Source organism: Micropterus salmoides, unplaced genomic scaffold (assembly GCF_014851395.1).
Source record: "Micropterus salmoides isolate LMB-PRFRI ecotype aquatic unplaced genomic scaffold, ASM1485139v1 Ms_hic_scaffold_4, whole genome shotgun sequence".
Classification (NCBI taxonomy): domain Eukaryota; kingdom Metazoa; phylum Chordata; class Actinopteri; order Centrarchiformes; family Centrarchidae; genus Micropterus; species Micropterus salmoides.
In genome coordinates, this window is record NW_024043372.1 from 8,257,422 (window position 1) to 8,270,445 (window position 13,024).

The window sequence follows — 13,024 nt, forward strand, 5'->3', positions numbered from 1 at the left end:
GTCTGCTTTGTGAGGATTTAGAGGCTGAGTCAATTTTTTTTTTACTGTAGATCAGCCACAAAGAGGGAAGACTGAGGGAGTGTGTACATAAGGTTTGTGAAAGACACGCAGACATGGCATTCCTGCTTTTCAGATTCAATCAAAGACAAAACTATACTTAAAATATTTAGCAGTAGTTTCCCCCCCAAAAAATAACACTGAGGCACTGTTGTAGTATCAAACATTCAGTTTTTGTTTACAACCAGCATCAGAAGCAGGTAGAAGTTTCTGGATACAACAGTTGATAAGTGTAATAACAGGTAGATCTGGCCACACTGTCAATATAGTTATGTTGCTATTGCATCAGATTCATGATTCGAAAGCTTGTCATCTCATACATGTCAATGTCACTTATTTAACCTATATGTTTTATATATTCCTAATTCTTGAAGATTTAATCACATGTAATCAAATAAAAAATCACATTAAATACAGAAAGACATTTATACAATTTATTTTGAAATATCTGGCAACAAACATGAACTTGTTTTTCACAAACTTGATAAGGTAATCATATCATATTTTGTAGTATAGTTCTTCATTGTTTAAATGTATTAAGCTGGTGAAAGCTGTGACGTCCTGTTCAAAAAAGGCGGAATTTCACTACATGGAGCAATATGAAAACCGCTTATTTGTTTTAATTTTTAGTGGCGTAGTCAAGTTCATGAGCTAGACTTAAATCCACATTTCTGGAAGAACTTGAGGTGCAAGTTGTTGTTTTTCAGTTTTGTTCTCATTTCTTGCCAAAGCAATTTGCCTCTTTGTTTACCTCAGATGATCAGCTCTGATAACGTCCTGGTTCATAAACACTGAGGGCCCCCTTTTCAGTGATGTCTGTGTACATTATCAAATACAAGCTGGCAGGGTCATTTACAAAAATATACATCTGTGCTTTTGTTTCAGACATGAGTTTTCTGCCAATTTCAGGGAATCAGATGCATTGTCAGCTTTTAGATCCAGATGTAACAACTTTTTAAGATGTTGAAAGACAGAACAACATTCCCCCCAGAGAACACCAGTACATTTGATATAATGGAGATCATTATGCAGCACACATGCTTTTGCTTTTATGTGTGTAATGCTGTAAATCAGAAACTCAAACAGTTTATTATATTTTGTACATGGTTCCCCAACAGTTCCTTTTACATGAACCTGTGACCACTGACCCTGTTTGATAATATTCAAACAGTCTATTGAATACAGGGAGGGTTTTAATACACACATAACATGTAGTGTAGGTGCAAGGCTTTTGGAAAACATCTTTTGCACACTAACCCCAAACAAACCACAAACTGATTTAAATAGAAGAAGTTCCCATTTCTACTGGGATCGTCATTAGGTCAGGCTTGTGGTTGGAGGAAAATTGTTCTAGACATTTTGATAATTTTTTGCCAAGAATTTGAGATATCCCCCTGCTGAGACTGCTGCAGATGGATTTTCATTTGTGGTGCTGAAATCATTAAAACAATTACATATGAAAGATGCAGCAGCAACAGGGTTGCCTTTAATTAAGAAAATCTAGTTTTAGTCCTCCAGGTGAGAGCACCAAAACATGCATCTTCCAAAGTCATTATTGGTAATTAACTTTAAAAAAAAAAGTAACACGCCCATATTTTTAAAAGCAAATGCAAATCTAACAAGTTGTCATTTTGTTCCTCAGCCTAACATACAACAATTGATAACATATCTGTATGATATTAAGCATGACATGATTAACATGAAGAGAAATTCTGTGTCATTTGCAGAAACTCAGGAATAAATCTGTAAATCTTCTACTAAATGTCTTCAATCAAAACCAGGCCTTTGACTTTCTGTATATTTACTGAGGCATGTGAGGGGTTGTGTTTACGTCTGGTTGCGTATGAAGGTGTGTGTATGTGTGCGTATGATTATATGTATGTGTGTTATTTTCATAGTTTTTTTGCCCCCGGCCTGTACAAATTGCAAATTTCCACAGAGTTTGGATTTTCCATATGTTTATGATTAATTCTGACTCTTTTTACATACTTGGAGCAAAATTTAAGTTTTTAATCTGTAAAACGTCTCAGGGCTCATCCACTCTCATTTGATTATGATCAGAATAAAACTAATTTCTTTCACAATATTTTAGAGGGGACCCCAAATAGTCGAAAAGGAGCATGATTCGACTGCCAATCCAGATAAATAGTGTGGGTGAGGTGGCCATTTTGCATGTGTGGGTGTAGCGGGTGTGTGTATGTGCGTGTGATAGAAGAAAGACAGAGCATCAGTTGCGCCAGTGTTATGATGAGTTGTGTGTGCACCTTACAGGTCACTTGAATCATTCATCACCGTTGATGAACCACACAAAGAATATTATATAATTTTTACATGGAATGGACCCACGAGGAACCAAGAGGTGCAAGCAATTCTTGGCGGGGATGCACAACTATGCACAAGACTGGTCAATGGCAGGCGAGCAGAGCGAAGACAAAAGGGTCAAGAATAAGACTCAGTTTAGCTGTAAATGTACAGTGTCAGTTACAGTGATCAATGAATAGAGACTGCAGCTCTGCAGCTTCTCAAGATTAAAGCGGAGCTCTGTGTGTGACCTCATCCCCACTACCACACACACACACACACACACACACACACACACACACACACACACACACACACACACACACACACGATTCGACGATCAATCGACTATAGGCAAGACTTGACAATCCTGAAAGATGGGAAACTATTTAAGTGATGGAAACCGTAAGGAAATGCAGGAAATGAGTAGAACCTAAAGAAAGCTGGCTATTTTGGAGTGTGACATGTAAAACTTGCATTTACAAGTCATGTAAATGATTGTTTGACAAGGATTGTTACCAAAATTGGGGGCAGTGGTGCCCTATACGTTAGAGAAACACACTGCGGTTGTTAGCTGGATATGGAGAGGAAGTGAAAGAGCAACACTTGCCCTTCCTTTATTACCACAAATAAGGTGCCCTCAAACAAGGCATTCAACCCCGTACTGGCAGCTGCTCAGTGGCCAGCAGATCAGTCGTTCTGACGGTGTGACTGTGTGTAACTATGTCAGTGTGATTAAGGCGTTCATGATACAGAAAGTCTGGCTCTCAGCAATACATCCCTGGTTAAATCAAGGCTAAAAAAACATTTTCGTTTGTTCTGTTTCTTTGTCAAAGTTTAAAAAAATTGAATCTGACTTATTTGGCATTTGTTTGATCATTTCTTCATCCTTGAAGTCGGGTTCAAATTAGAAGAAGTCGAGGCTGATTTAGGTCCGATTTGCCCCTTCAAAGCATTACAGAGAGTTCCACACATGATCACCCTGCCCCAGATAATTTCAAACCTGTTTGATATAAATCTGAACTGAATGTTACTGCTCTGCACAAGTCATCCTTACGTCTGGATGAGAGATTCTACCACAATGCAAGAAAAATAAACCAAGAGGCAAAAGTTTTAACTAAAAGACTTCAAATGGATTGTGTTTCAGTCATACAGAGCTTTCTATGTCGGGCAATAAACTTTACTTTAAACTCAATAAACTTAACTGTGCTGTCACATTTCTTAGAAGTTTCTCCTTTCACATTGCAAGAGGACTTTTAAAATGGCAGCTGCTAAAAGTCAGCATGTTTTTATTTGTTAGAAACACAACTGCAATGTATCTTAAGCAAAATATTGTAACAGCAAAGACAAAGAGGACAGCCGGAGAAAACACACTGGTCTTGTAGTTTTGCAATTTGAGAGCAAATAATCTGTGAAATGTCTCCTCATGTATGAGATGTAGTCTGATTTCATGAAGAAACACTCACCTCTCATGGGTGAATGGAGTCCATATCTGGTGATAGGCGACTGTTCTCCTGAACAAAACAACAGCAAAAAGACCAGAGTCAACACACACACACACACACACACACACACACACACACACACACACACACACACACAAACACACACACAAATATGTACTGGATGCATGGAAGTATTCAGTGAAATTGGCCTCAGATTATGATTATGTAAAATCTTAGCTCACGCAGGGTAAAAGGAGAATGCTGGAATTCTGAATATTTTCGTGAAGATTTAGAAAAAAAGGAACCCAGTGTAAGTTTGTGTTATTTACTGCAAACCTCTCGAGAGTCAAACAAAGTTTATCTGCCATCTGTAGTCCACTACTGTAGAATTAGAAGGGCAGATCTTATCAAAACACTACAAATACCACAAGAAACAAATACAATAGAGCACCAAACACATTCGAACATTAAGTATTGTTATTATTTAAAGCATCACAAGGAATCCATTAAGTAGACATTCACCAGTGAATTGAATTTTTGACCTGCTATGAACAACATACTGCCTGTTATATAGTACCTTCTAAAGAAAATAAATCAGGAGATAAAGAACAGTGTTTGTTTTTCCCCCCAGTGCATCTGCTGTTGGACCTTCATATGGTTCAATGGAGATAATGCTGGGAAATTGGGAGATTTAATGGATACACCATGGATGGATCCCTGGTGGATTTGCCTAATGACCAGAGATCAAAATAATTTGAAAATAATCAACAGGGATTTCCACCAGGGATTGAACTCTGGTCACCTAACAAGACAACAATTTTTCTGATTGACCAGTTAGCAAAACTTGCTATATTAATCATGTCATATTGCTTATCATTTCCAATATTTTAAGCTATAACCCATTTTATTTGACTGCAGGATGAGATGACAGTAGATGGATAGCTGCAGCCTATACAGGCTGGTGGGATCCACGGTAGCCTCTGGAGGTGACTGTTTGCTGATGGAAAGCACCTTAAGAGTCTACAGCTATGCTAGCTGCTCTATGAGTCACTTATGTGATTTTACAACGCGTTCTCATCTTAGTGTGTCATTACCGACGCTTTCAGACAGGGTGACAAAGCATCATTATTTTAAGGTAGAGGTACCCTAGTGTCAGTTTGCTACCCCACCGTTTGCTACGTTGCAGCAAAAAGGAGGCTGACCCTACCTGCTAGCACATTGGCCGTGAGGCACAGCACAGCTGTCGACATGCATAAAGCCAGTGACTTTAGGTTTAGGCACTAACATTTCTGATGGTTATGATTAGGGGAGGGGGCTTCGGGGCACTGTAAACACCTTTAACAGGAACGTAGCTAGCTAGCTGGTGTAATAGTTAGAAATAATCTCTTGTGAATTTCTACAAAATTGATATGCTTGTGTTATATTATGTAGTTTTGGAGCTTGCTAGTTCTCAACTGTAATGTTTTTAGCAGTTATTTTTTATAATCATTTTTCTGTTCCTTGTTATACAGATCTGAATGGTTGCAGTTGCATAACACACAGGTACTGACAACTGTGTGCTGTTGATTTTTATACCAGGTAGGCTTTGTTAAATGTAGGTTTCACATATTGTCATTGCATGAAAATCCAGTGTTAGAATTTATTGTGGTTTGTGTGAAATGAAAACTTTGGTTGGCTTCAATGAGCTAATGGTGTTTCACATTTTATTTATGACCCATTGTGGAATTCTAGAAGGTCAAGTGTAGAAGTAACCTTATTTTTCACTATTCATAAGATGTTGAGGTTTTTGTACAATGGCAGTAACATGTTGCATAAAATATGAAATGTTGTTCTATTAATTGTCTAATGGACAAAACGTTTATTTAAAATGTTTGAGGATTTTTATTGTGAATATAAAAGAAAATTGCTCTCATTGTTTAGATGCTCTTTAGAAATCATACATAACGTATCATACATATGATCCTGTGTTTGGTTTATACTAGTATGGACAGAAAAAGACTACAATACTGTTGCAGTGTGAAAATGTATTTTATATTAGTCTTTTGTAAACACAGGTACTGATGACTTTTTGATTTTTATACCAGAATAAACGAGGAACCACAGTGAGAGCAAGTCCCGTGTGACCGTGCCGTCCTTCCACACCATAGACACAAAAGGGACACATTCACCATAAGTCCACAGACAGATGCAGGGTTACACTGGCACTCATGCAAGGCAAACATGGAACGTGCCAAAAATCTCTGGAAAATACAACATTCTGGAAAATAAGTAATACTTTATCACCACAGCAACACACTGGGGGAAATCACTGGTAGATGACTTTTCCACAGACAAATGCCAGTGCTGGAGACAAACCAAAGAAAGAGGAAGAAGAGGAAGAGGAAAACCAAGATTCACAAGAGAAAACCTGCTGACATCTTGGAATTTGTAAAAGCTTCACTATGACTGTATTGATGCCACAGGTATCGTGATACCTATGGAAAGGGACACCCCAGAGCGTCTCCCACAGACAAATAACAATAATAAAATAATAAGTGGTCCGACCAACAGAGCGACTCACAAACCAACATTGCCATCCCTGGATCACTGCTAGCTTGGTTAAAAAAGATGTCTCCCACATCACAACTCTTTAGGTTATACCAGCGGGTTATAAAAACCAATCACAATTAAAATTAGTGACTATTGACAATTAGTCAAATCAAAAAAGTTAACCTAAATACATATATAAGTCAATAACATAAGAATACCACTCACATCATGTAATAGAATTTAATGACTACAAAGCATATTAATAAGAAATGTTAAAAGCAATTTTGTGTTGCCAACAAAAGTCATGATTATTTAGTTTGGCTAATCTCAGTAATACAAATCACAGTTTAAACAGTAACATATGTTACATGTTAAAATGCTTCAGGTTTCCACTGATTGACAGCCAGTGTTGCTGTTGGCTTGTGACACTCAGGATCACCTTCCTCCCTCTCAGGATTCGACTCAGGATCAAACATAATACACATTTGGTGTCACGTTATACACCGTCTCTTGACAGACTGTTATGGCAGCTGTTTCAGTGACCTTAACATACTATTTAAACAAACACAGAAACACTTCAAAAAAGACCAGATTGTGAACATTCTTGGTGGAACATTGTGTATTTTATGAAAACCTGCACTGACAACAAGTGTTAATAATTTTATTAAACTGGGGAGCTGGATATACTCTTACCAACTAGTAAAATGTGAGTTGTCTAAAATATTGTTGAATAAAATGTTCTGTTGGTTATCAGTGGGCCCCATAGGCCCAGACCCACCAAACCTGATCATTGTGCCCATGGAAATAAATGTAACAGGACTGGAACTCGCACATTTCTCGATTAATATATTGTTTGGTCTATTAAATGTCAGAAAATAGTCAAAAATGTTGTACCACAGCGCAAGGTGATAACTGTTTTATATGCCCAACTGTCCAAAACCCAGTGGTATTCAATTAACATCTCAAAAGACAACGAAAAACAGTGAAAAATTATCTATTATCAAAATAGACTGCTGATTAATTTTCTTTTGAGCGGCTAATCAAGAAATAGACAAATCATTTCAGCTCTAAATTGGACATTTTTACTACAAGCCATACGCTTTTGTCAATGTCAGGGATATTAATTGAGTTCCTACAGGGATGTTACTGAGATGGCTGGGTACAGTGTTTGCTCCTTCTAACAAGTTGCCACTGTGGCAGATTGGGATTGTGTATGCCGTGAGTCACCCCAGCTCTGCTGTGTGAGCCAGTGCAGACATTGGATTGGGACAACTGGGGTATGTGGACCTCAAACCAGTGAGCCTCCCAGGTGTTTTTCATAGAAAAATGGGGTTTTATGTGGGTGCATAATGTTGTTAATGTTTTTTGATAATTTTGTGGATGAATACAATATCAGAAATTAGTGAGAAATGCCCCTCACATTTTTCCAGAGACAAAGTTTCTTCAAACTGCTTGTTTTGCCTGACCAACAGTCCAAAAGCAAACAAATGTTGGCATTTGGGACAATGGCAACATTCTTGGGAGTTTTTTTTCTCAATTATCAACTTAATTGATTATCATCAGTTTCATTTAACTCATCTTTTTATTGTCCTGCGAGAAATTTCATCCATTAAAAGAGTGTAAGCAGGATGATAAAATGATTTGTTGTGAGGTAAAATTGAGGCAGTTCATGTTGTCTTTTAATTTTGGTAATTAACCTGTTGCACTGTTTTTTGTTGCTGTTGATTCATTTCTGGTAAATACCTAATTTATTAACTTTTGAGCACTGGACTGCTATATGACCAAAACCCTAATATCAACTCTAATGTTGTCTTCTTCAAACCCCAAGATCTTGCTTGTTGTGCAGACACTTTGTAAAATATAAACTTTCCATTCTAGTCAAAAACAAATATTTGGAAATGTTAAGACATTCAAGGCATCTACTTCCTTTTGATGTGCTGGAAAAAGAAGGCATGCTGGACTGGAATTTATAATAATTTAGTTAGTGTGATGAAGCTCCACATGGGTCGAGCTCTCACACATGCATTACCACAGGTGTAAATACCGGCAAATGGTCGTGGATGTCGTCTTGTGTGTGCTCTCCCTCTTCTTCTTCTTCCTCCTCCTCCTCTTCTTCAGCTTCGCTGTTCTGTCTGTTCTCCTCCTCATCCTCCAGCTCTGAGCTAGACTCTTCCCCTTCCTGCCACGCCTCCTCGCTCTTACACTCCTCTGCCTTCCTCAGCTCTGCATGAACACATACCAACAAAGGCACAAAACCCCAAAAATTAAAACAACGGTGAAATGTATAAATTGACCAGGACATGGACATGGTTATAATGAAAGGACTTTCTTTGTTTCCTCTCTATTATGCTTTAAAAAAAAACATATAACAATCCTTTTATGATTGAAAGGAGAGACTGATTTGAAGAACTGATTTTAAAAAAAAAAGTGTCCTGAGAAACAATAACAAAGCAACAATGTAAAACCAGAACCAAAACAAATGGAACAACTAAAATACACACAATACTCATACTCACATGCTTTAAATGATCCTAAATCTTAATATGTAAGACACAGAGTTGTCTCAGGTAAAAGGCAAAGCATCATTTACAACCAACAATCCTGGTTGTACTAGGCATTTCATACTTGAAACTGACTTTCAAATGCCACACATCCACATGTAGCCTTGTTGTTAAAGACAAATTCCATATCACCACCAATAAATAATTAACCCTAATGTTCTTTTCATGGAGACCCTGGGCACTCTCAGATCAAAACATACATAACACTGTTTCACCATATTGATACTTAATATCATAAGTCTGTTACAACAAATGACACGTTACCCCTGTTTGGGGTCTCAGAGATTCCAGCTGTAAAACATGGTAAAACATAACAGATTTTCACATGCTGTATATCTGTGATTGATGTGGACAGTATGTTTTACACAGCACAGCCCCCAAGGCACAAATAAGTCTATGTGGATTTCTGTTATTGGAATTTTATGTCAGTTTGTTCATAATGGATCAAACAGGGATTCAGACCTCTCTGGGGCTCAAACATTAATAACTTCACTGTTTAGGATAAAATACTGTACATACTGTATCTTACTGTAATACTGTATTTTTGGCTGAGAATAACTTGTGGTAAACAAAATTAATATATTTGTTCAGGCATTTGACATATAAAACATGAAACATTCCCTTAATTGGTATAATGACAATTCTTAATTGTAATATACTTAACTATTATTACTTTTACTCATATAGAAACAATAAGGGAGTACAGCCAATCTCATCAAAACACATGGATTAAGCCTCCAACTAGCCCCAGCAAGGAACATTCTCTGGCGCTTCCTATGTATAAGAGAAACACCAGACCTCTGAATCGTTTGACAAAATTGGGCTGTGGGCTGTGATTCAGAGGCCTGGAATCAGGCAAGACTCACACAAGCTTTTTTCATACTTGGTTTTGTTTCTGAAGCTACATCCCAGGCTCCTGGTACAGATACAAGCTCAGTGTTGAACTCTGTCCAGCTCCACATGTTTTCAGAGAAAGTATGGTTTCGTATTTTGACAATTCATGAGCATTTTTCATGCCAGTTAATACTGTAAACACGTAGGTGTACTTTTACTGCACAGGTGGGTATGTCCCTTTTGAATATGTCAAGTGAGACAAAAATCTCTTTATTTTTCATAATGTCACATGGAAAGTTTCACTGAGATACAATTCATTTAATAGTTGTATGGAAGACATTTTTCTGGTCAGTACAGAAACAGTGTGTTCTGTTTGTAATGCTTTGATATATGCTTTCAGAATGCCTTTTTAAGTTGTCCCTGTAGTTTACCATTAACAGAGCTTAATACTAAAGCAAAAAATCTTTCTGAGAAACATATTTAAATGTATCTGATTTGTTAGTGGTTATGGTTTCCTAACTACATCTGTCCTAAGCCTTGCGATGTTTTACACTAAGGTCAGGGTAAAGCAGTATGGAAATTAAATATTCAGTCTCTCCAGCTCTAGTTTCTGCACCAAAAATAAACAAAACCAATTCAAAGATATAAGGTAAGGTAATAAACACGCATTCCCAATGACAAAATATTCCTATGATGCTACAGTAAGCATTTAAAGAAAATGCTTTTCAGAGCTGCGGGCCTCACATGGACTGTGCAGGTCCAGAAATCTTAAGTCTTCTGTAAATCACAGTGTTCTGAACTGCAGCTCAACAGCAGATGGGAGAAATATGTCTTGGCCTCCCTCTGGGCCCTTCTGCATGCTGTTATCCTGTTTTACCATAATTATACTTAACATTAAAAATACTAAACAACATGGACATAAGTCAGAGTGATGATTGTCCCCAACTGCATGCTTATACAGCAGAATGTAACCTTTTTGTGTGATTTCAGTTTTGCTTTGGTATGTACAATATGTTTTTTTGTTTGCATGCAGTGTTTGGCTGTGACACCTCACAGAGGGCATAGTTTTCTCAGTTGGTTTATTAGTGCTTACGTTTTACAACTGTGTGGTAGTTGTTTTGTTGTTTCACCTTTCTTTTGTTTTATGAATTTAAATGGGAATAATTATAGCAGAAAACAGCATGCAAATAACTGGACAAAATACCTCCAAACTGGTAGGTGTAAATTAAATTTTCTTTCTATTTCTGACACTATTTTATGTCATATCTGTATTTAATTATTCTATCTGGTATCTGAGATGTTTTGTATATGACATACGAGTTATATACAAAACATATGGAAAATCAAACTACGTACAGAAAATAAAATCTGTATGAAAGTGACACACCTGTGTTTTTAGTTTTTTGTATAAAAAGTGGCAAAACCTATAACTATACTACACTATACTACAATATTAATTTTGCTGCTATTGTGGGTGCTAATACACACAAACATGTTCAACAGACCAGAAGTTCTTTTTTTATATGATATTTTATGTGGCCATCAATGATCAAATAATATTCTCCTGAAGTACATGTTAAATGTTTAGATTCCAATCTTAATGGGCCATGAACAAACAAAATCCTTTCATCAAGGAAAATGAATGCTCTCAATGCTAAATAAGATAACAAATCCAAAGACATATAGATTTTTACATGTCATGGTTTCACAGGGTGTGTTGACCAGTGGTGTAAGTAAACACAGGATGCATGTAAGAAACAAACTACATTTGTGGTTGTGGCCAATTGGGATTACTTACACATACAGATTAAGACCATGGAGTTCCCGAAATGTTTTATACTGAATTCAAGTGCTCCTCGATTGGCCTCTTCTGGAGCTGGGAAGTCGTTCTTCCAACTTCAGTGTGTTCATGAGCTTTAAGTCATAATGTGTAACAGCATAGATGTTTTCGTATAGTGCCAGTGTGATGGGTTGTTATGTATGTGATGCTGCTGTCCAAGTATGCTGACAGTTTGAAGCTTAGTTATCTTGTCCCAGATTTGTTGCTGCACCTGAATGTTCCCTAAAACCACTAAAACATTGCTTTACCTGACTTGTTTTCGGGGTTAATTCTAATAAATATCTAATCTAGGTAACTCTATGTGGACAGCAACTAATGGTTACAAACTAACACCCTGTTATAAATTACTATTAAAAGTGAGCAAAAAGCATTTATTTCGTCTGCCGTCTTTTTGCATAATATAACAGCAAATCGTGTACCAAATTTTTTCACAGACTTTCTGAGTTGTTGTTCCAACTTTGGGGGTATTCAAGTTTCCAAACCATGTTGTAATTATTGTTGTATTTAAATTGTTCAGAACAAATAAAAACTCAGATTTAGCTTGAGGCAGGCAGATCTGATCTGAACCTTAACACCAGCTTACATCCAGAAAGATTGGTTATAACCCACAGTATGTTTTTGGCATTATTTTGCCTGCACATCTTTCCACTGGCAGATTTTTTTTCAGCAGGTGTTTTATCATGGGTTGAGCCTGATTTATAATGCAAATAAAGATGTGGCCTCAGTGACTTTTTCATTGAATGAGGGCATCAAAAAACCCAAATACACTGCTCAAAAAAATAAAGGAAACACTTAAACAACACAATGTAACTCCAAGTCAATCACACTCTGTGAAATCAAACTGTCCAGTTAGGAAGCAACACTGATTGACAATCAATTTCACATGCTGTTGTGCAAATTGAATAGACAACATGTGGAAATTATAGGCAATTAGCAAGACACCCCCAATAAAGGAGTGGTTCTACAGGTGGTGACCACAGACCACTTCTCAGTTCCTATGCTTCCTGGCTGATATTTTGGTCACTTTTGAATGCTGGCGGTGCTTTCACTCTAGTGGTAACATGAGACGGAGTCTACAACCCACACAAGTGGCTCAGGTAGTGCAGCTCATCCAGGATGGCACATCAATGCGAACTGTGGCAAGAAGGTTTGCCGTTTCTGTCAGCGTAGTGTCCAGAGCACGGAGGCGCTACCAGGAGACAGGCCGGTACATCAGGAGACGTGGAGGAGGCCGTAGGAGGGCAGCAACCCAGCAGCAGGACCGCTACCTCCGCCTTTGTGCAAGGAGGAGCAGGAAGGAGCACTGCCAGAGCCCTGCAAAATGACCTCCAGCAGGCCACAAATGTGCATGTGTCTGCTCAAACGGTCAGAAACAGACTCCATGAGGGTGGTATGAGGGCCCGACATCCACAGGTGGGGTTGTGCTTACAGCCCAACACCGTGCAGGACGTTTGGCA

The 13,024-nt window shown here is 37.8% G+C and overlaps 1 protein-coding gene across 3 annotated transcripts in view; it reads right to left on the reverse strand.

The window, feature by feature from the left end:
- raly (RALY heterogeneous nuclear ribonucleoprotein) overlaps window positions 1–13,024 on the reverse strand; it is a 183,414-nt gene that overhangs the window by 15,613 nt on the left and 154,777 nt on the right. For 2 of the 3 annotated variants that reach the window (XM_038697146.1, XM_038697145.1), the window contains exon 7: window positions 8,377–8,555. In XM_038697146.1, the coding sequence (XP_038553074.1) occupies window positions 8,377–8,555 (179 nt within the window). Of the gene's footprint in view, window positions 1–3,824; window positions 3,873–8,376; window positions 8,556–13,024 lie in introns of all 3 variants that reach the window. The other variant, XM_038697147.1, reaches the window with a different exon arrangement.